At 35.4% G+C, this 25,596-nt stretch overlaps 1 protein-coding gene across 2 annotated transcripts in view; it reads right to left on the bottom strand.

The window, feature by feature from the left end:
• LOC125053658 (nuclear pore complex protein Nup88) overlaps positions 1–25,596 on the bottom strand; it is a 128,631-nt gene that overhangs the window by 28,767 nt on the left and 74,268 nt on the right. For both annotated transcript variants that reach the window (XM_047655133.1, XM_047655134.1), the window contains exon 2: positions 14,687–14,856. In XM_047655133.1, the coding sequence (XP_047511089.1) occupies positions 14,687–14,856 (170 nt within the window). The remainder of the gene's footprint in view (positions 1–14,686; positions 14,857–25,596) is intronic.

Here is a 25,596-nt window from a genome sequence, read left to right as displayed (position 1 = left end):
AACCTTGGGGCGAATGCGCCCCGCGGGTACACCTTAATTCTTTGCTTTGCCTTCATTAACGCCTCCGTATTTTAAATTTAATTATTCGGATCGATATATTTTGATAGCTTTTTGTTTATTGCAAAATGCTACGATAGAATTCTTAAGATATAATCTAAATTAGTAATTATTGCGATACATATGCCCTTTGTATTGCTTAAGTTCATTTTGTTCTTCTCTTTATGTTTGTCTTATGTAGCTATGCACGTCTTTTTTTAAATGTAATAAGAGGCAAATGGGCAGGAGGCTCATCTGATAAGTGATATCACGGTCCATGGACGACATTGCCAGAAGGTGCAAGTGTGTTGCTGGTCTTTTAAGAATTGGTACGCTCTTTTCTTGCTCTCACCTTATTTCATTTTTTTTCTAATAAAAAGAAACCGCTCAAAAGTGATTATCGCCCGTTGCCCTCCTCATTATTAAATTATTGATTTTTGCATCGAAGTGTCAAATAACACGCGTACACTTGTGTTTACGTCAAGTTGCCTTTCAAATTTTCACGGATTATAATCTTTTATAGACTATAATGATACAGTGTTAACAGTGTAGATGTAAATTGATTCTTTGACTTCAAGAATTGTATATCCATGTGTAATATTATTATGAGCCCAAGTTCTTTGTCGTGTTCATCTCATTTACTGAAGCTTGTGATTATGAAAAAAATATTATGTCCATATAAAGAATTGGTTCAAACTAAACTTTTGGTTTGCTTATTATGTAACCTAACGTACCAAGTACATTAAAATATTATCTCTAGACTTGTTAATAATTATAATAGCTACTGCAAGTAATACGAAGTTAACTAACGATAGATTTGAGAAGGCAATAATACCTTTTGACCTCTCAACTGGATGTGTTGAAATTTATTTATATATTTCGTAATCCTACAGCTAACATAAATTATATATAATAAAAAACAGTTACACTGAAAGTATAGCCAGAGATGGAAAACATAATGTAACTACAAAAAGATTCAAAAATTTACAAAAGGAAACAACAAATAAAAATTATTCAATACATTTAACTAAGTGTTACCTAATTTGGCTGTGTTGTGTGATGGTGTAAAAGTGACGGTAAGTATGTGAAAGTGTGTGTGGGGTATGCTCATGATACAGGTGATTCTGCGCTATGTATATTCTTAATACTCCTTTTAACCATATTCCGCGATAGCTTAAACAAGTAAAAGCTTAAATATCATTTATAGTTAATTATCATTTATTTAAAGCATTATGAAAGCTACTTAGAATCAACAGCGTAGGTCGATCAAAACACAGCCACAAGACATTTCTTAACCGTTTCATTAGCATATTTTCCTTCGTTTCAAAGGGTGAACTCAAAAATACGACACACGCTCATTAGGCGCGGATCACACGGTGCGCACTGAATACTAATTGTGGCGTAGATTTCCTACGCAGACGCGGCTCTATTATCGTATTTTTATGTATTAAGGATTCGTATTCTTTTAGTGTATGGCTTAAAGCAAAGTATATGAAAACTGTTACTTTGCGTATTTGTTTAAATATACTTTTATTTTTATAGTACTCCGATACAAGAGAAGAAAGTCGGGTACGAGAAACCTGCTTATAAATTTTACTTGAATAAGGGGATTATTTCACTTTTTTATCTTGTAAATGAGCAGTGTTGGCATATCTTCAGCGTGCGACTCCTGAGGTCGTAGGTTCGATCCCCGGCTCCCAGAACCAATGTAGTTTCATTCTATGTTTTAACATTAGCTCGAACGGTGAAGGAAAACATCGCGAGGAAACCGGCTTGCTTTAGACCCAAAGTCTATGGCGTGTGTCAGGCACAGGAGGCTGATCACTTACTTGCCTATTAGATTGACAAATGATCGTGAAACAGATACAGAAATCTGAGGTCTAGGCCTAAAAAAGGTTGTAGCTGTAAATTAAAAAAACAGTTTACGTTCATTATTAAAAATTACAATTCTGATAAAATTTTACCATATCTTAGATTTAACATGCCATTGAATTATATAAAAAATCAACATGCAATTTCTAGGCAAATGTTTTCTGTTTATAAACCATGAATTCTCATGCAAAAGTCTGATCTTTCTACGGTAATTACATATAATCAGAATAAATGAAAACCTACCATTTTCTAACATACATTGTCATATATCTAAATTTAATCATAATTACATTACACTCTACTACATTTATAAACCAAGAGGCAGGTCTATAATATTAGTCTATTACGAGAGGATCGAAGGGAGGTGAGGTGTTAATTATACGATTTTCTTTGAAATAAGTTAATAAATATTGGATAAGGTTCCCCCTCGTTGCCCTTTAGCGAACTCGCGTACCTCCATGTTACCTTTTAGTGGCATCCTTTCTCATTAAAGCCTTATTGAGGTGTATTTAATTTATCGATGGAGGTTTTTGCAATCTTACAGAACAGATCTACCTCTGACATGCGGTATATGTCTAGTTGATGTGAGACATTTGTGTCAGTGACATTGATTAAGTTTATTAACCAGCTGCACTTCTTATTACAAGAAACAATATTAAATTTAAATTAAAATTATTACATAAATCAAACAATTATATATTATGTAAACATTATGCTAATCAGACAACATATTTATTTAATTCCTTATCGAATATAGGAATACATCCTGTATTCGAATGAGAATTCTCGTCAAAAACAGGTTTCTTGCGTTGGCTAACTGTGCGTCAATGTTTCAATTGGTTTGTGGCGTTTTACATACAATTTTAATAGTTATAATGTTATAGTGTCTATGCCACCAGCCTTAGTATTTAAGTTAGTTATTTAAATATGTTCGACGTCCTGGTAGACAGAAAAACGGTGTCCAGTGTTTCCACCACACAAACTAATTTTCTATTTCAGATCATGTATTTGTAATATACATAAAAAATTTATTTATTAACTTACTTACTACACCACATCATATAAACTGCATTTTTACAGTATAAGTTACAATCCTATATATTTTAAACTAAATGACAATTACGATAAACAAAAATTTTAAAAATATTACACTTCGCATTAAAGACTATTCGTAAAAAAATATTTTGAATATAAAACTCACGAATTGTTATTTAAATTATCAAACCGTCTCGCTATGGTAATTTACCTAGGAACATCCCCTCTAGGTACAAACGGTTTTAAAAATTTTAATAAATCCCTCTATTGATATTGCGTAGAACGCCACATTTCGAGTCATTATCACAGATTTTTCAGTCAAAGCCGGAGTCCTAGCGGTCCATTATTAATAACACTCAACGCCGGCCGCTTAATTAGCTCCTTTCATAATGTAGAAACGGTTTCTGAATCCCTCACCGAACTGGTTATAAATATGTGCCGGCACACGATCTCGGCAATTTTCGTCGGTGCAGTTAATAATTCAACGGTCAGGCTCACTGAGCAAAAATGAAATCTCTAATGTGAATGGAACTTAGTGCGGTTCTCGCCGCCAAATAATTAAGGCGCGCCATTAAAAATTCTTCCAGAGCCCAGCCCGACCGGATATGTGATAATATTAATTTACCCCGGAGCGTATGCAAATCAGCTTATTACGATTACTTGATGAATTATTACTTTGAAAAAGTTGTTTGTTTTATGGTAACAGGGATATCAAAAAATCTGAACAATTTGAAGTTAGACGACCAATAAACTGCTGTTTTTGATAATAAATCGATATTTTTAGAAAGCTTTTCTCTTGTAAGGTAGAAGAAAGAAGATAGACATACTCAAATATTGATATATAAAATAAATAAATAAAGATTATATAACGGAGGAATTGTAAGGGACAAATGTTCCTGATAATTCCTTGATAGCAAAAAGGAATAAGTAAAGAATATAAGTAGTTAAAAACAGACCTTTATTTTTGTGGTCACTTATGCTACGCTTTCTTACTGCTAAATGTAAATCTTACCAAAACACACTCCCATACAAATATATACAAATGAATAAAGATTATATACATTATATAACGGAGCAATTGTAAGGGACATATGTTCCTGATAATACCTTGATATCAAAAAGGAATAAGTAAAGAATATAAGTTGTTAAAAGCGACCTTTATTTTAGTGGTCACTTATGCTACGCTTTCTTACTGATAAAATGTAAATGTTACCAAAACACATTCCCATACAACACATAATTTTTGCAAAACAATTGCACAAACACAATTTACATAGCTTATTAGCTGGACAAATACTGGGCGCGAGTAATAAAATTCATCTTGCATTACAAGTGAAGCGGCTGACCGTAACAAAAGGTAATTTGATTAGGAATTTTCATACACGTAAAACAAACCACGTCTCACTCAACCTTTGTGCCAATTTCTTTGTGTTTTGTTTCATTTCATGCGAAATTTAATTTCAAGACTCGCGCGGAATGATATTACGAGCCGCGACCGCGTGTAATTTCCATTGCTATTCCTCAAGTGTGTGGACATTGGGCCTTTTTCATCACATACCCTCTCGGTCGGCGTGTTTTTCGTTTGCGGACAGCGTTTGTTCGGAATTAAAACCGCCGGATTGCGGCATCGTTAATTGCTGAATGAAACCACCTGTGAAATTTCATCGGTGAAGTTTTACTTTGAAACTTACGTTAATTTTACGTGTTTATGTTGCAATTAAACGGCTATTTCGAGTTCCATCATTGTGCCGGTATGTTTACATTATGCGCGGGGATTTATATAAAAGCTTTATGCGCTACAACCTCTTTCGGCCTGGGCCTCAGATTTCTTAATCTGTTTCATGATCATTTTTAAATCTAATAGACAAGAAGATGATCAGCCTCCAATGTTTGACACACGCCGTCAACTTTTTGGATCTAAGACATGTCGATGTTTTCCTTCACCGTTCGAGCGAATGTTAAATGCGCACATGGAAAGAAAGGCCATTGGTGCAAAGCCGGGGATCGAACCTACGACCTCAGGGATGAGAGTCGCACGCTGAAGCCACTAGGCCAACACTGCTCTCCATTATAATTATACTATTTAAAAAACGTCAAAATATTGTTATTAAAAATATTTCTAAGGGCCATTTGAACATTGCGATGTTAATATTCAATATAAAAGCAACATCATTTCCATAAATAAATCAAATATCAATTGAGAATGGACGTGCGCACCCTCTTTACATCTGCTTAAATAAAATCCAACATAAATCGGGATCCAATAAAAAATACCTTACAAGCCTCAGTGAATCTCTTAAGAAGTGGCAACCCCAATTTGCCATCGATACAGACAGTGGCCGGCTTAAGGAGCTCCCTAAAGGAAAGGGATAAAAAGGGGACTTTTGTGATCTCGAAAATCGACACTCAAGCGATTAGAATACTTGGGCCGTGGGAAATTTCGCCCCTTGAGGAAAAACGAAAAATCAAGGTCGGTAAGTTTTTATTTTTTTACTTGTATTCACAACACTTTATAAAAAAAGGGGCATGATTACTAGATAATCTAGTCCCCTAATTTTTATCATACTTGGTACATTTTTCTGGTCTGTGACATGCTGGTTCCTCTAATGGTTCTAGTTCTTTACCATACAAACATAACATAAAGATAAAAAATAAAAATAAATCAGTGGCGCTACAACCTCCTTTCTCCAAGGCTAGGTCTGGGCCTCAGATTTCAGAATCGGTTTCATGATAATTTTTTTAAATCTAATAGGCAAGTGATCAGCCTCCAGTGCCTGACACACGCCATCGACTTTTTGGGTCTAAGACATGACGGTTTCTTCACGATGATTTCCTTCACCGCTCGAATGTTAAATGCGCACATAGAAAGAAAGTCCATTGGTGCACAGCCGGGGATCGAACCTACGACCTCAGGGATGAGAGTGTTCAACATATAATCTTAATATATGTTAAGATTATATATTGGCGGTCCGACTCAAATTTTATTTTTATTTTTTTAATGATACAGCATTCAAAAATACATACAACCCTTCGTTCTGTATCTATATCTTTTCATAAATTCACAGATTATAAATCTCAAACTACTAAAGTATATTTCTATCGTTATGTATTCATGTTTGTTCATATAAATTCACGGATTATAAATCTCAAAGTTTGACTAGGTAAAGTCCACTAACTTGACCAAGATTACATCTCACTTGTAATAGAATGTTTGCCCATCCGGTCTAGTGGTCACGTCCTGTGCAAACTGAATTTAGTTAACCATCGGCCACTTGACTATTTGTTGTGCTGTCTATGAGATTAAGACGTGCGTTGAGTAAACTACGAAACATAAACAGATAATGTTAATTAGAACACTCAGTTGTAATATAAAGATTCATTTATACGTGATTTTATTTACTTTGAACGCCATACACACCGTACAAAATTGTAATGAAAAATATTATGTCTGACCTATAGATCATTTTGCAGTGATGGCCGAGTGGCTCCGGCGTGCGACTCTTATCCCTGAGGTCGTAGGTTCGATTCTCGGCTGTGCATCAATTATCATTCGCTCGGAGGGTGAAGGAAAACATCCTGAGGAAAAGTTGCCTTAGACCCAAAAAGTCGATGGCGTGTGTCAGGCACAGCAGGCTAATCGCCTACTGCCTATTAGATTGAGATCATGTAACAGATACCGAAATCTGAGACCCACACCTAAAAAGATTGTAGCGCAACTGATTTATTTTTATACATCATTTTAAGTGTTATATGACTAACATATAAAAGTTGGCCTTATCGCTAATAAACGATCTTTTCCAGGCAACAAACAAGTAAGGAAAAAGAAACACTAAAAGTGCATTAGGTTAAAAAAATTACAGAGCACATTGTATATTTATACAATTACAAAACCAAATTAACAAATAATATGATATATTACAATTAATAATTAATTACTCATCAATTCTTCAATAATATTTAGGGTATATAATATAAGAATTGTCTATGATGACATCATTATATGCTAAAGAAATGTGTAACTAGTTTTATTATGTAAGACAAATTTTCACGCCATTATGTGTATATGCGAAGCTTAGATTGTATTGCCATAACATTTTTGTACCATATTCTTGAAAATAAATAATTATTATATGATTGTAGCTATTTCTACCGGTATGCCATAAGCGTCTACGCCGTAGCACCGAACTCTTTATTTGATTTTTCCAGATAAACATAAGTTTTTTTTTGCGTCTATCTTTTGTGATACTAAATTCTAAGTTCAACAAATAATAGTTCAAATAATTCAATCGAAAATACCTTCACAGTTCTTAGACAAAGTAAAAACTTTAGAAGTCAGTAGACCGTGTCTTCTTATATATACGTATACGTTTTCTTTACGAAGTATTTTCAAATAAATCCCACCCAATAGGTGAAGCCACAAGTCAATTAATATATGGGTCCTGAAGGCGTCGGTTCGTATCCCTAATACTCGATTCACGGTGCGGATTAAACGCCAAATTGGTTTAAGCAAGTCCGGAATCAGCCCGAAATCAATCTCAATCGGTGAGATTTAGTGGATTCCAGAGTTTGTGGATTTTATGCCGACTCGTTCTAGTTCTAGAGACCGTGCTATTCTGAATTTTATTAAGGTTAATTTATTAGGTTCAAGCATAAAAAAAAAGCCTGTGTGAAAAAAAACGTGTAATTGTTATATAAGTGACAAGGATATTATACATGATACATGATGAAATGATTTATATATCATTAAATAGGTAGGTGACTTTAAAAGTCATATAACAGTTTGAGGCATTACACAAATTAATACTTATTTTAATTCACTGGCGTATTTATTTGTGTTATAGTGAGGGCACCCTCTAAAGCGCAGCATACAACTACATGTATGTCGTCGATGAAACGACATCGTTCCATACATACTTATGTTAGAAAATAAATTAGATAAAATAAAGAATACATAATTAAGAAGAATTAATAAGGAAGAAATAATAATAAATCAATTAAAATAAATAAATTAAGTGGGAATGGGCAGACATGACAATAGGAACAGAAAATTGGCACAAAAAAGTATTGAACTGGTACCCAAGGTACAATAAATGGAAAAAAGGAAGACAATTTAGACAGCGGATAGACTATTTAAGGAAACAGCAGGTGGTACATGGCCATGGCCATGGCATGGTGGTCACGGGATTTAAAGTAGGCTTTTCCAAAAAAAGGCACACAGATAAGGCTATGTTCACATGTAACGCGCGTTAACGCGCGATCAAATTTGAAGAGCGTTCAGATGATGAGCGCTAACGGGCGTTGCGAGAGTACTCGTCAGTCTAGTTCGGTAGAACGTAGAAAATGGACGTGGAAGAGGCTATTATTTTGTGGTTATATTATAAAGAAAAATATAGAAAAAAAAAACGTACACATTGGGTTCATCCAATTTTGAAAAAAAAATAATATAAAGTATATTATATTTTTTTTAAACAAATTTGCTATATTCCAACTTGCTGGCCTTTTTTCTACTTCATCGATTAGTAAGTCGATGTCCATATCTTCAATTTCACTCATTTTAAATGCGTGAACAAAATATAATTACGAAAATTAACAAAATTACATGCGATCGCGATGAAAGCGCGCCCTCATCTGAACAGCAAACGGACATTACATTAATATCAAAGCGCGCGTCAACGCGCGATCACCTGCGTCTAGAGACTTTATCTCTGAGCGCCGCGTTGACGCGCGTTAACGCGCTCTCATGTGAACAGTTGTATGAAAATACCACAATGTCTAGTCGTGCGATTTGAAAACGCGCGTCAAGTTTTTGCCATCTGAACATAGCCTAAGAATTAGAAGAAATAAATATAAATTTGTTTAAAAGTTAATTATGTGAAATAAAAGGCTTTTATTATTATTATTATTGAAGATCAGCCAAAATATTTACAGTCAAAATCGTTTACAACGACATCTTTTAGAAGAACATACCGGTTGTTACGACTATCGGTTTTTACGACCAAATATGAATAGTCCCTTCGATGTCGTTATAACAGATTTTAACTGTATCATTTTATATGAGTTTAACATTTAATGCAATTGTTTTATCCAGAAGACATCCTCCCAATACACGTTTTCAATTCCAATAGATCCTAATAAGACTAACGTTGTCACGGGCGTGAGATAAAATAGTTTGTGGTCTGATTGAAGGAAGAACATTCCTTCGGACCTCCAGATAAGAATTTCAACCCAATCCCTTCAACACAGGGTTCATATCTGCAAAACACATTTCACGCTACGGCCATCACTCGCATGACTACGCAATATCGGGAAGGTGACTATCAATTCCGATAGATCTTATTACCGTGGTATAGGGGCTATACTGGCCTGATGTTAACTTCGATTGGCTAAGGTTTACAAATTGGATCGGTCGGGTAAATCAGGGTTAGCCGTAATTGAGTATTACAGGATCATTTGGTGGTCAAAGGATTATGACGATATCTATTGATCTCTGAATGTTTGTATTCGGGTTCTTAGTTTGGGTCATGTCAAAGTTGGCTGGAAAGGGTAAATATTTTATTACAGATTACGATGTGGCTTTATATAATTGGTATCTACATATAATATAAACGAGTACAATTCTGTAATTGTTATTGATTTTTACTAACTTCATATTATCTTATATACATAAATCTATATTATTATTATATATAAATATATATATAAATATAAATGAATCCCTATTTCCCATTGTCACGGCAACACGCATGAACGGACTGATTTCGCTAGTTATTTTATGTTATTGTTAGATATAAGAACCTTGTCGTTCTTATTCTTATTCTTAGAGAAAAAAAAAATAAGAAAATTACGCGCAAAATTATGATAACAGATAATAATTATATTACTTAACAACCATATTAAGTAATCCTGACTTTTGTTACGATAGCAAATTTGTTTTCAGTGCATAGCGCTTTTAAAACTCAAACGTTTTTGATGTAACCTTATGGCGTTTAACATAACATTAACAGAATGCGTGCTGCAAATATCGTAAAAACAAACAAATAATGTAAATGTAAAACAAATAATAAACACTTTGTTTCTGAAATTTTTTAGTTAATTATATCAATTTGAAATCAATATTCATAGTTATGACAGGATGTCGTCTGTCGGGTTAAAATGATATTTATGACTGTATTAAAAAGCTTTTTTCATCACTGTGAAAAATAACATTAGACAGAGAGAGAGACAAATTAATATTTACGATAATCCAATGCCAATGAGTTTTTATAGTCAGTTTTTTTTTCACAAAACGAAACAAACGGACAGGAGGCTCATCTGATGTTAAGTGATAGCCACCCATCTTAGTACCAGAGGACTCGCGAGTGCGTTGCCGACCATTAAATGTTTGTTAAATATGTGTAACATAAAAATAAATAAACAAGATACAATTAAAAATGTTTGTTGCTTAACAATTTATCTCGTCTCACAATCGAATGTAAACAGTGAAACAAGAGCGAGCCTTCTATTTGTAAAGGATGATGTTTGAGGTCCGTCTGCGACAATAATTACCTTTACATTGAACACTAAGAATATTCTGTTTAGACATTCATTCATATATATATATATATAATACTGCTGGAGAGGGGGATGGAGAACGAAAGGAGTTACTATTCGTCTCAACTCTTAAATATAAAAAAAAATAATTGCAAAAATATTTAACATTTTGCATGAATGAATGATATAAGGATGGCGGTAACCAAAAGTTATTAACAGTTCATGTACAAATTTATATTTTATAGAATACTAGCGGCCTATACTATATTTGCACTAAATATTTTAAAAATAAAAAAAAATACTACTCAGACAAAATTCTGCATTGTAATAATTTTGGTGATCCAAAAGAATTTGGTTACAAAAACAAATCTTTAAATATTCTAGAAATAAACAAATACTACTCAGGCATAATGCTGCATTTGAGTAGTGTAATAATTTTTAAGATCCAGTAGATTTTCGATTACAACAAATCATTTCTCTAAATAATTATAGTTTAGACTACGTACACTTAGTAGATTAAGTTCGTTTAACATTAACTATTTATGAATAAGTTTAAATAACAGCAACTCCCCCTACACAGCTTTCGCTCAATAAAAACATCCTTGCAATCGTTGGCAAGTTTCGCGAGCGTCTCAGACTAAGTTCAGCCGTAGGATCTTAAGATAATTAGTCGAAAGGGGCTGTTTATTGCTAATATTAGTTGTAGGGATTATTGCGAGGCAGCCTTTTACTGCCATTAACATAAGTCGATGTAACTAGCTGTATACTCTAGCGTTATTTTTATACGATGAGAGATGAGAACTAGGTATAGTTAGTAGTTAGTAGGTATACTAAATGGATACCTTAAGCTGGTTTTTTTTATAAGAACAGGGGGCAAACGGGCGCATCTGATGTTAAGTGATACCGCCGCTCATGGACACTCAATGCCAGAGGGCTCGCGAGTGCGTTGCCGGCTATTTAAGAATTGGTACCCTCTTTTCTTGAAGGACCCTAAGTCGAATTGGTTTGGAAATCCTTCAGTGGGCATCTGGTTCTAGATAGTGGTGATACGGGTGGAATTTTGTATTATGCCTCGACGTCCGATGACGAAACTTTGACTGAATGGGAATGATGAAATGGGTTTGACTTTTGTAAGTTTATATAGTCAACCGATACTTCTAAATACCAGTACGCTTCGTTTGAGGGCTAAGCGCACTACCAACACTAGCTACTCACCGAGGTTCACAACGACTTAGTATCCTTTAAGAAAAGAACGTATCAATTCATTTAAGCGCAGCAACGCACTATAAAAAAAGGTATATTGATTTCGTTTTTGGTATAAATAGTCCTTTTTTAAAATGTTTTTATGTCTTGTCTAATTATGTCTTTTTTCAGTGTTACTTAAATTATGACATGAAATTAGGTAAGGAAATGCTGCCAGCTTTAAAGGTACACTGCCACAGGGATCACACTCAAAATTTATTTTATGTATTTTAATTATTATTATTACTATCAAAGTTAAGAATATTGTAAATACTGTATCTTTTAAATTAATAATTACTCAGTAGTTATTGACATTTAATTTATTTGGCACACACCACAGACTCAATACAATAGTTCGGCGATATAATGTAATTAAAATTTATTTATTGCATATTGACGGTGAATCATAACTAGAAGACTTGACGAAACATCTGAACTTTATCTACAGAATCTCTTTAAATATAATTGAAAAGCAAAAAGAGCGTATCGGTTTATCTCGAAGCGAATGCACAAATCCAAAAACATCCCCAAGACGGGGGCGTCTGCCGTGGATGCGGGCAAATCTTCGAATTAATTTTACTGCCGAAATATGCAAATATCAAGATATACCCGCCTAATAACATGTACAAAAGAGTGGTGACTCGAGCGCGCTGAGATATAGATGAAGTAGGGCGGGGTGGGGTTTTTTATAGATAATACTACAGCTTGCGTGTCTCTGAGAGTATTATTTTAATATCTGCAACTACAAACTTATTGAGTTTTATAACTGTAGTGTGGTTTAGACTACCACAATGTGGAACCAGTTACCGTTAAGTATTTCCGACCCAATTCGACTTAGGGTCCTTTAAGAAAAGAGCGAGCCTTTTCGCAAAGTGAGTGTCTATGGGCGGAGAGGCGGTATCAAACATCAGGTGACTTCCTGCCCGTTTGCTCTCTCTTACATAAAAAAAGCAGGTAAGGCGAAGAATTCTGTATGACTTAGTTTAATGTATCGTAGGGTTTGTGTGTGTTTTAAGGCTTCAATTAATATCACATTAGCAAGCAGCTTTAGACATTATTTCGTCATAATTTACGTTACCAATATTTTTAAAACTTTTCCTTTGTTTTAATGTTCGACCAACTATTGGTCTGGGATATAAAAAACCTAACCTTTTATTATCTTTATATATATAATTCTTCTGTGAGTGTGTATGTCACTGAACTTCTCTCAAACGACTGGACCGATTTTGATGAAATTTTTTGTGTGTGTCCCCTTGGGAATAGTTTAGATTCACAAATCAGCCCGCCAGATGGCGCTACAGTCGGTACTTTCATACTTTGCTTTACTAATCGCTTGAAATATCATGCAGGACAACGTCTGTCGGGTCCACTAGTATATCAATATAAAGAGAGTCTAGAGTATAGATCAGCCCTAGATCACTGGTAACAACTGTATTGAATCGTGTTCCTAGTTTTTGAAATATTCAAAAAATCCAACAACGCGATTTCCTATAACGCGGTCGGTGTCTATAGGGGATTACTATACATGGTTGTCGCATCTACAAACACATGATCTACACAATAATCTTTGGCTTAATCGTTACCTCAGGCTAACATTATAGCCGCTTCGAGGAGCTTAATAGGTAACAAAATTTACCGTGATAGTAGAAAATACACGATGCTTACGTGCTTGCTTTCTTGCTAACTTATCTAAGGTTATTAGATCTAACCTGTTTAGTTTGATAATGAGGACACCCTTTACGGGGTTTAGTGGACACTGGGACACTTTCATACAAAGATATTTAAAGCGTCATTGAGCGTGTGAACCAACAATGTATAACACTAAGGCGAAATCAAAGCGTGTTACTCACGCATTAATTGGCTTATTGTATGTTAGATAGTTATAAAAGGATTGGAAAATTGTGGCGACGATGACAAGTGAAAGAAATTGTATGCCTTCGCTCTGTCGGAGGTGGAGTACTAATGGTAAACATAATGATATGAACTTACATAAGTTCATATCATTATGTTTAATGATAACTACATTTATTCGATAACTACATTATCTAATGTAGTTATCGAATAAATGCTATTTTTTTTTAAGTGAAACTTCTTTAGGCCCATGAGCCATTATTATATAAATTAAAAAAAAAAAATTATATGTATTAAGTTTCGACGTTTAATACTTTAATTACAGTTAAATTCATTTAATTCCTCACATATATTCCTTTTTCCCTCCCTCTATGTCTCGGAAACCTAAAGTTTTAGATTTGTATAAATATGAACAAGAGTTAAAAATTAGTTTGCCAAAGAAGTTTCACTTCTGACATGTGTACTTTGTACGCACGCACTTTTTTTTATATATGTAGATAGCTTATATATATCAAATGACTTTGTTTAAAAACACGATAGAAAATTCGCTTTTAATTTGTATTAAGTAAAATTGGCGGATCCGATATCCGTTGTACACGTCTTACATACAAAAAAAACGAATAATGTAAATAATTCTCGACTCCACTTGAACACACAAAAAAATCATCAAATTCTGTCTAGCCATTCAGGAGTTTCATTACGAACACATGCACAGAATATTTATATATAACAGCTGTTTATTTGCTGTATAGATAAATAAACTAGATACCACTGCAGTAGCATCTGTCTGTCTGATTTGTGAATCTGAACCATCCAGGGCGGTACCCAAACACATACAAATTGCCTTCAAATCGGTCCAGCCGTTTAAGAGAAGTGACATTCACACGTACAGTAGAATTATATATATAAAGATATCTCTTCTTTTACGTAGCCTTCATTACTGAAAAGCCTCTCTTAAAAAGCCTTAACCGATACGTCGACTTCCTGTCTCCACACCACTACCCTCAGCCTGTCTCTTGGCTCATACCAAGTCCCTAATATATATCACAATTGCACCAGATTATTTCATGAATGATCCCAAAAAATAGTGACAAGTCTAGAAAATAATTTAGTTACTTACTTGCATAACACAGTCTGATTCCCTGATTCGAACAACCCACCTCTGCCCCATCTAGTCGGCAGCTCAGCGATGGTAACACCACGCGAACCCCACACGCATAGCCGCGTCCCACACTCACTGCTGGAGAGACGCTCCACGGGAAAAGCTGGTGGTGATAGGAGATGCAGCTTCTGGAAATACGAGATATTTTATTTATATGAGGAATAAGTGAAATTGTAACATAATTTTAAATTATTATTAATATTTTTATCTCTTGTTCAAACTATAAAAGAAAGACTTATACACATAGATCATAATTAACTTTTGATTGTTTAGGCAACCGTAGATGCAAGTAAAAATCTTTTAAATTTAAATTAAGTTATAAATGTAAAACAAATAAAAAAATATTTATTTTTCGTTTTCCACTTCTTCGTTGATATATTTCAACATTCGTTTATATTCTTCGTTACATTTTACATTAACATTTTTTTAATAATTAAAATAAATAAAATTACGTACAAAAGCACAAAACACCAAGGACTCTAACCTTGAACCACACCACAATACTTCAATTACTTAAAATTAAAATATTAAGGAATAAAAATAATGAATATTGAAGTATGACTGACAACTAGAAATGCGTCTGACACATCGGTAATTTAATCTCATAAATTTAATTAAACGATATGTCGAGGCTATTTAACTCCTTGACACCACGGGCCTAGTGAGAAGACTGAAAAGGACAAACCAATTGAACTAGTGAATTAGTGTTAGTGCACATTAGTATTAAGTGCTAAACAGTGAGTGAAAAAACACAAGAATAGAGTGTCTTTTCTTTAATAGACTGTAAGTAGTGTTATTGGACACTTTCTTATGTTAAATAGTTTTAGTTAGTATTTTTATTAGTTTAGACTTAAATTACTTAGTAGTCTTAAGTTAGGTTAGATCGTAACGTACCATGATGTCTTAGTAAAGACACATTAAAAAAATAAACGAAAAAACCGCAAACAAAATTAAACGCTCCAGAAAAATTTCAAAGCAATTACAAAGTATAGCGATACCGTACTATCTAACAATGTGATTAGTAAAGTTTTTTAATCAATAAAACAACGTGGCTCTATTATTATATTTTTCCCTCATTTCTCATTAAGTGCCGGTATCTCGTTTCCTTCTAATCATTTAACGTTTGATGCCGGCCATGGGAGGAAATTGAAAAAGTTCGCTCCATAGTCTGTGGAATTAAGCTCTCTCATGACTCTAGGATAACACTTTTTTTTGAAGTAAAACTTCTTTAGGCGCATAAGGGTAAATTTTTTACGGATGAAACGTCACGAAGATGTGCAGCGTTTTTGTCAAATAAAAGGGAGAGAGCGATTGAGACCGATTGAGAGAGAGTGAGAAGGGCGAATTACATTATAGAAATTCTATTTTTAAAATTTCGTAAAGAGAATTTATGAAATAATATTATTTTATATTTTATACAAAATAATTTATTGAAATCTCAAATGACGAATTGTAAATTAAAATGCCACGTGTTTTTATTACCGAAGAAATAAATTAAAAAAATGAAATTTATAATATATATTAATTTTCGACATTTTTAATATTTTAATGACAATTACATTCATTAAATTCCTAACTGTATAGAACAGGGATCACCTGAAGTTAAGTTATACCGCTGCCCATGGACACATTCAATGCCAGAGGGCTCGCGAGTGCGTTGCCGGCTTTTTATTAAGGTTTTACGATAGCTTCGTATGGATATATAGCAGTAGTTTTAAAAGTAGTGTTTGGACTGCAGCTTTTATGACTAAATAATTATTGTAAGATCAAAAATATGGTTTTTTTCACCCAAAATAGGTTTTAAATATATACTAATATTACATCAGACTATATATATATCAATATTATTTTTTGTGTTTATAAACTAAACCTTACTAAGTAGCTTAAAGCCTTAAAACGTAATAATTTCGTAACCACTTACACAATAGCAGCTCTTAATATAATAATAATTCTCTCTTGTATTGTATTTATAGATTCAAGGCCCACGTATTATCTAGAAGGATTACAAAGAGAACTGCATTAACCAGTGATTATGGAAAAGAAACAAAAGTCCGTTAACCCTCGCGAATTCTCTCGGTCTTTATTACCCCGACCGGGAGGGCGCGGTTATAATGCCAGCGAAATGATTGCTTACGCACTTCATTTTCGTTAGCTAATAACTCTATACAATTTCTTAGTTTAAACTATATTTTTTATTCTTCGAATAATAATTTAGTCTTATACGCTGGAGGAAAGAGGCTGCTCTTCCTTTGACCTAAAGGATGGTCCCAACAGTCTACCCACGCAGCCCTGCGATTCTGTAACTCACTTTTCGAATTCACACAGCGGTTTTCGCATCGGCGGTCGCTCTCAAATCAGTCGTGAAGCAGTCATATTATGATTTGGCATTCTGATAAACAATAAACTACAAGTTTCCCACCTTTTCAGAAAGGCAAATCATAAAATGACTGCTTCACGACTGATTTGAGAGCGACCGCCGATGCGAAAACCGCTGTGTGAGTTCGAAAAGTGAGTTACAGAATCGAAAGGCAGTCGAGAAATTGTGTATTATCACTAGCTGACTTGGCAAACGTTGTTTTGCCATGTATATTATTTCTAGGAAACCCTTTTTCGTTCGATAAAAATAACTTTCTACTAAAATAAAAATAGGGGTTGATCGTAGAGGGGTGAAAATTTGGGATTATGTATTTTTGTTTGTATATGTATCAAAAATTTGATAAGAATCGGTCGAGCCGTTTGTAAAGTGTGATACTTATTCGTCACTTTCTGATATATACTCAATTATTTTCAATCCCAAAACTCCCTATCTTAAAAATGAATTCAAATTATCAGATCCTTATATCTTACGCTCCTCTATTAGATGATTTTTGGAAATTACAGCTCACAGCTCATCCTTCTTAGCCAATTCCAAGTTGTGGAAAAGACTGCCCGACTCCATACGATTGGCTACTTCCCTAACATCTTTTAAAACTCTTCTATATAAACATTTCTTAACCATATCCTATCCTGCTCAATCGTGACTTTTGTAATTCTCTCTTTTCTTTTGTATTGCATCGCAACTCATGAATCCGTGAGATTAGCTTTTTAGTTTTTAATTTGTATTATTAATATTATTTTAGATTGGTACGCTCTTTTCTTGAAGGACTCTTAGTCGAATTGGTTCGGAAATACTTCAGTGGGCAGTTCCACAAAGTGATGGTGCGCGGCAAAAACTGCCTTGAAAAACGCTCAGTTGTGTGGCGGACGTCGATTTCATTAAGGAATCATTGTTATCCAACCTATGCACTTATTAACATCAATTTCCAACGAATCGCTGGTACTTGTACCACACAAAAACACCGTGCCGTGTGGTCACCGCTGCGCGCCTATAAATTCAGGCGATGAAAACCTCCTGACAGCTCCGAACGGTTGACTCCGCGAACTGTAATGCCTTCGAATTATATGGGGAATGGATTAATTCATACATTTCACCAAATATCTTAATACTGTGGACTTTATTCCTATAGTTATTGTATGTTTATATTATTTTCTATATTTTCAGATTAAAAAACAAAACCATTTGAATTAGTCTTAAGTGCTAAACAGTGGTAAGTGGAAAAATAGACAAAAACAGAGTGTCTTCCCCTTAGTCGAGATTGTAAGTAGTGTTATTGGTAAGTGTCCAATAATTTTAGCAAATTAGGCTAATTTTTAATTACTTAGTAATCTTAAATTAGATTAGATCGCAGTGTTAAATTGTGTCTTTGCAGACAATTTGTAAAAAAAATGTTTTCTATTAATAAAATGACCTATTGAGTTTTTATAATACTAGCTGACCCGGCAAACGTTGTTTTGCCATGTATATTATTTCTAGGAAACATTTTTTTAGTTTAATAAGATCTATTATAATAAAAAATAGGAGTTGATCGTATAGGTAGAAAATAGGGGTTGTATGTATTTTTGTATGCTTATATCATACAAAAATAAAAACAAAAAATTTTGTCAAAAAAAAATTAGGAATAACCATTAACATTTAATGGGATGAAAAATAGACGTCCGATTCGCAGATATTCACACAAAATTTCACGAAAATCGGTCGAGCCATTTCGGAGTCTAATTACAAACAGCGTGACCCGAGAACTTTCTATATCAGATGGAAAACGTCTAGGAACAAGACATTATGCAAGTGGCGTGTAGACACTCGCCTAAGATTCATTATAAGATGCAACTGAAAGCATTCTCAAAATCTCGTCTCGCCATTGTTACGAAACAAAGCCTCAATATCGCCACACTCCATAAATTGCTCGGCGCGTAACAATTCCGTGCGTATTAAAATACCCGCAATCAATAATAAATTTTATTGCCAATAAAATACAAAGGGGTCGTTACGAGAAAAAATTAAGCCCCGCACCTCACACGATTACCTCTCGAATGTATTGAGCTGTAAAACAAAATTATATATGCAAATTTTTTACCGCAAGGACAATAAAAAAGGCCGCGGCGGGTTACGATCCACGTACGATGTTAAGCTGATACAATTAAAGGATAGGATTTAGAGGGAACAATATTTTAATTTATATTATTTAAATTAAGCTTTGATCACCCCCGCTATAAAGGAGAGCGTGAATTTTAAATAGAACTTTCTAAATTATATATATATCGGTGGCGCTACAATCTCTTTAGGTCTTGGCCTCAGATTTCTGGATCTGTTTCATGATAATTTTTAAATCTAATAGGCAAGTAGGCGATCAGCCTCCAGTGCCTGACACACGCCGTCGACTTTTTGGGTCTAAGACATGTCGGTTTAATCACGATGTTTTCCTTCACTGTTCGAGCAAATGTTAAACGCGCACATAGAAAGTCCATTGGTGCACAGCCGGGGTTCGAACCTACGACCTCAGGTATGAGAGTCGCACGCTGAAGCCACTAGGCCAACACAACACTTTTTTTTTTCTAAATTATACTTCAATCATTTTAGCTATACTTTTATGTGTATAATAAAAATCAACAATTTGTTTGTCAAGATTGTCTTCTGTTTTATAAAAAAAAAGATTTATTCATGTAGGTAACTTAAACTAAACTGGCAATCTCCGTCGCTATTAAATGAACACGTTTTAAAGTCTGCGATTTTATTGATCTTAAGTGCTACGTTTTTATAATATAATAATCCACAGACCAACACTTGTTTTTAACTAAAAAAAATAAATTATTTTTTACTCCCCGAATCAAACCCACGTCAGCACGTGCTAGAATTAGATTAAAAAGCTTATCTATATTTTATTTCGAATAATATATAAATATTCAAACCGCGTCTGTCCGTGTATCGCGATCGGTGTCCAACACAGATTTTTTTCCGCCATTTCGTTCTACGTGACCGGGAGCTACTGCGAAGATTATACCGCTCGGGTTGCCCTCAAATAATTATTTGTTTTGATATTTTTTAATTTCTGCACGGAATATAAATGACAGGTTTTGGATTATGGCGATGTGGTGTTTGTGTATTATATATATTTAAGACTATGCCAATATAGAAATATAGGATTTACGGAGAAATTTCTTTCAAAAGTCCTTGTAAAAAAGGGATTTCGTATCATGTATAGAATTTAAATGTAACGACATACGCTATTAGGAAAATTAGGTAACTCACAGACGAGGAAACTGCCAGAATAGTATATTTTAGTTACTTTCACAGCGTTATGTCGTATGGAATCCTTTTATGGGGCAAAGCAGCAGATATACAATCTATTTTTCTCTTGCAAAAACGTGCTATTAGGTCAATTTATGGCTTGAAACTTCACTTAGAAATTTGTTCAAGGATACTTTGACGGTACCTTCCCAATATATTTACAACTGTATCGTTTTTGTGCGTAGTAATATTAGTTCTATTTTAAAGAACAGTGACCGTGCCCGTTCTTCTCAGAACAAGGCCTCCTGGTAGTTTTGCGAACGGATGGCGTAGTCTTGCTCTTTCGCGCATTTTGTAGACGTTTTTGACATTCATATTTCATAAGCATGCCCTAAATTGAATAGAAGACGCATCTAAATTGAATAAACGTATTTTGAGTTTGATTTTGTAAGAAGTATTTATTAGTAAGGAACGCGTTTCATTGGCGTGTGTTGTTTGAAAAATTTAACGGCAGCATCTAGCAATAATTTATAGGTTTCTTAAGTTAATTATAAGAACCCATTCTCGATAACCTTAAATTATATTATTTGGACTATAAAGTCGTTATAGAAGTAAATTTTCATTAAATGTAAGGCCGTTGACACCGCGTTTAAGTTCCCAACCTCGTGCAAATACAACCTTTATTAGCCTTTACTACTCAATACGAGATGGCGCCACGAGCTTCAAAAAGAACTTTTAAAAATGTAAACACAATTTTTAAAGCTTTAATAAGAACAATAAATTAAATACAGAGTAATCGGTACATTTTAAAGTTCTTATAAAATATTTTATTTTAATGTCTTAACCATGTCTAAAGTATTTCTTCCTGATATTATATATTTTATTAATAAATCTTATTTTTACATAATAGTTTTGTGATTATGTAATTACATTAAAGCCTATGCGTAGCAATGTACGTAGCCACTAAGAAAATATCAAAGATGGAGTCAATATCCTTCATATTAAAGGTATATTAAATTTATTCACCTGTCGAAATATTTTTCTATTTAAGTTAGTATATAAGGGTTAGTTTTTACCTTACATATTTTTTATATAAATAATTGAATTGTTCACTTAATAAACATAAATGATAGGAAGGAATTACTAAGAAATTGTTAATGAAAAACTGTAAGTAAACTATCAAAACATATAACGAAAACGTAAAATTCCAGATAAATTTTTGAATAGCCCCCCTTATCAATAGATTTCCCCCCTGTGGGGCGTGGGCCCCACGTTGAGAAACACTGGGTTTGACCATACACGGCTTGAACTCTAAATGAAGACCGCCGGGTACACTTTATGACTACGATGTATGTATTACAGGTTTTGACGCTCTTGAATCGAACCTAAGGGAAAATTGTTTTTTTTTTATATTTCACATTATATATTTTTTTCTTTGATTATTGTTATAATGTGTTAAACATCCATTGCACTCTCTTTGCCCCACATAACCGTGTACCCTTCTGACGCAACACCGATGTAAAAGGAAATTGACAACAGATACCTACAGCTTCGATCGGATACCTCACATCAGACCGGTCAAATAGTCACATTTTGTTAAGTCTCAAATATAGTACTTAATAAAAGTAATTTAAATACATTTTGGTTTTTTTTGAGATTCACCGCTGGCCCTATCTTAATTTGTGTGTGTTTTTGTTAATAATAAATGTTATGTCTATGTAATAATTGCCAGTATTATATCCTACGAACTTGATGACCATAGATAATATACCAATAAATCCAAGTGAGATATTAAATTCGTATATTCAGAAACAATCGCGATAGTCGGTCGGGCGCTGCGCCAGCTCGTATCGGAGGCCGGCAGCGCTTCAAGCTCTTATTTGTTAGGGCTTATCTGTGTATTAGCCGAGGATTTTCATAAATAATCCCACCACCTACCTGGGTTTTGGAAACTTTCCATTTGAGAGAAGTGATCAATGTGCATTACAGTGTTAAGATGATGTGAAAATAATACATGCGTTTGTTGATTTATTTATAAGAATAACCAAAAATTCAAGATAAGATTCAGTTATCTATGAGTTATATACCAATAAACCAAATGTTTGTTAATAACACATAATATATCATCTACCCAATATGTATTAGTATTTTCAATTACAAGTGTGGCGTAGCCACAATACATTTATTATAATAATACATTAATTAAACTAACTACTATATAAATACAATAATATAATATATAAATACTTTACATACTAATTACACAAATATAAACATGCACAATAACACATAATAATAACACATAACATATCATTTCCATATAGCCGCATCGTCGGGTCCCCGAGCAATATCGGATCGTCCTCGTGTCGTGTCGCACCGAGTGAGCGCGCACGAAGTCCCGTTACTTGCGAGAACAAAGGAAGCCTCGAATGATCGCCGGCGCAGTGACGCGCGCGCCCGCTGTCCTCAGTCCGTCTCGCACGCTCACGGCAGACACACGCTTGCTTTACTTCGCTAATCTTTCCGCTTACGCTTTTATTAATTACCTTTTCTGTTATATTTATTTTTGCTTACGCTTGATGTAAATTATATTAGTTTAGTTTGATGAATAAACAGTGGTAGAAGTGTCAGGACAGTTTAATTGTGTTCCCTAAATACACACGAACACCTACATCTCCTACATTGGTGACCCCGAATCAAGGACATATCACGGAGCAACATTACGTACGCAACTTAAACCGTAAGCTAGTGAATATCAGTTTTTAAAATGCCTAAAAGCCACGAACAAAGTGATGAAAGCAGTTCGCATTCCAAAGAAAGGACTTTTATGCCTTCCGACATTTGTCGTGTCGGGGTACGACTTCCGCCTTTCTGGCCAGAAGAACCGGCAGTCTGGTTTGCGCAAATTGAAGGGAGTTTTGCGCTCTCAGGTATCAAAGATGACGACACCAAATATAATTACGTTAGTGCACAGCTTGAACACCGTTACGCGGCTGAGGTGAAGGACATTCTAATTCATCCTCCGGCAAGTGGAAAATATGAAAAGCTCAAAAGCGAGCTTATAAAAAGGTTATCAGCGTCGCGTGAGAAGGAATTAACCCAATTGCTGATGCATGAGGAGTTAGGAGACAGGCGACCATCCGCGTTTCTTCGGCATCTACAGCATCTTGCAGGCCCGAGCATACCGGATGATTTTATAAAGACTGTGTGGACTAGCCGCTTACCGGGCAATATACAAATTGTAGTAGCATCGCAGCCAGAGTCATCACTATCAGCATTAGCAGATCTGGCTGATAAAGTGCACGACCTTGTACCACCCGCGCCACAAGTGGCCGCCACGGATGCAGTCCCAAATTCAATCATTGAGAAACTGTCAAGAGAGATTGCAGAACTCAGTCGCCAAGTGCAGGCCCTCTCAGCAAGAGATTCGAGATCCAGGTCGAGGAGTACAAGTCAACGGGAAAGAAGCAACACGCGTTCCCAGTCAAGTTATAGGAAGTTCCCTACCTGTATTTTCCACCACAGATATGGTGACAAGGCACGAAGATGCATGAAACCTTGTGATTATAAATCAGGGTCGGGAAATGCCAAAGGCAGTCATCAGTAGCGACACATGATTGCCGTAGCCCTACTACTAGTCGCTTATTCATAACGGACAGAAGGACAAAAACGCAGTTTTTAGTTGACACTGGGAGTGACATCTGCGTTTTCCCCCGCTCCGCCCTGAAACAAAGGCGACCACGCACAGCCGAACTCAACGTTTACGCAGCGAACGGAACACCAATTGCCATATACGGTGTCCAACAAATGGAACTCGACTTAGGTCTTCGGCGTGCATTTTCCTGGCAGTTCATAATAGCTGACGTTACAAAGGCTATTATCGGAGTCGACTTTTTATCGTACTACGACTTAATCGTAGACTGTCGTAACAAACGCCTGATCGACTACAAGACCAGCCTCTCAGCAAACGCAAATCCAGTTCCTGCATCTGATGCCATAACTTCAGTCAAAACGATAACAGGCGAGTCCAAGTACTTGAACCTTCTTCGAGATTTTCCAGAAATCACTCGACCAGCAAGTACACATCGGGTCATACGTCACAATACGGTTCATCACATAAGAACAACCGCTGGACCGCCCGTATATTGCACTCCAAGAAGACTTGCCCCAGACAAACTGAAGATTGCAAAACAGGAATTCGAAGAAATGCTGAGAATAGGGACAGCACGACCGTCAGAGAGCCCATGGTCGTCGCCCCTTCACCTCGCCGCAAAAAAGGACAACGGATGGCGACCATGCGGCGATTACAGGATGTTAAACGCACGAACGATTCCCGACCGATATCCTATCCGGCACATCCAGGACTTCACCCAGAACATAGCTGGCTGCCGAATCTTCTCAAAAATCGATTTAATCAAGGCGTATAATCAAATCCCAGTAAACCCCGAGGATATTCCGAAAACGGCCATAACCACGCCCTTCGGAATGTACGAGTTTCCTTATATGACGTTTGGCCTAAGAAACGCAGGTCAAACGTTTCAAAGATTTGTAGATGAAATGACTCAAAACCTGAACTTTTGCTACACATATTTAGACGATTTTCTGATATCCTCCCCCGACGAGGAGACACATTACCGTCACTTACGCCTCCTCTTCGAGCGATTGAAGGAGTACGGTATGGTCATAAACACATCCAAGTGTGTTTTTGGGGCACAAGAGGTAACGTTCCTCGGCTGTAGCGTATCTAGCAAAGGTATCAGACCACTAGATACCAAAGTCAAAGTGATAAAGGACTACCCCACCCCGAAAACTGTTCGAGAGTTAAGGAGATTTTTGGGGATGATTAATTTCTACCGTCGTTTTATCAAAAACGCTGCCTCGTTCCAGACGCCATTGCATAGCTTACTTACCGGATCCATAAAAGGCAATCACCCCATAAACGTCACCGGAGAAGCACTCCAGGCATTCGAAGACTGCAAGAAGAGTCTATGCCAAGCAGCTCTCCTAGCGCACCCAGACATGGACGCCAAACTAGCGTTGGTTACGGATGCATCCGACGTCGCAATCGGTGGTGTTATACAGCAGCAGAAAGACGGGGAATGGCAACCCCTCGCCTTCTTTAGCCGTAAATTGAGTCCATCGCAAAAGAAATACTCGCCGTATGACAGAGAACTACTTGCGATTTACGAATCAATAAAACATTTCCGACACCTGGTGGAAGCAAGGCACTTCACAGTATTTACAGACCACAAGCCAATCTGCT

The sequence above is a fragment of the Pieris napi genome, chromosome 11 (assembly GCF_905475465.1).
Source record: "Pieris napi chromosome 11, ilPieNapi1.2, whole genome shotgun sequence".
Taxonomy (NCBI): Eukaryota; Metazoa; Arthropoda; class Insecta; order Lepidoptera; family Pieridae; genus Pieris; species Pieris napi.
This window is presented reverse-complemented; position numbering and strand designations above follow the sequence as displayed.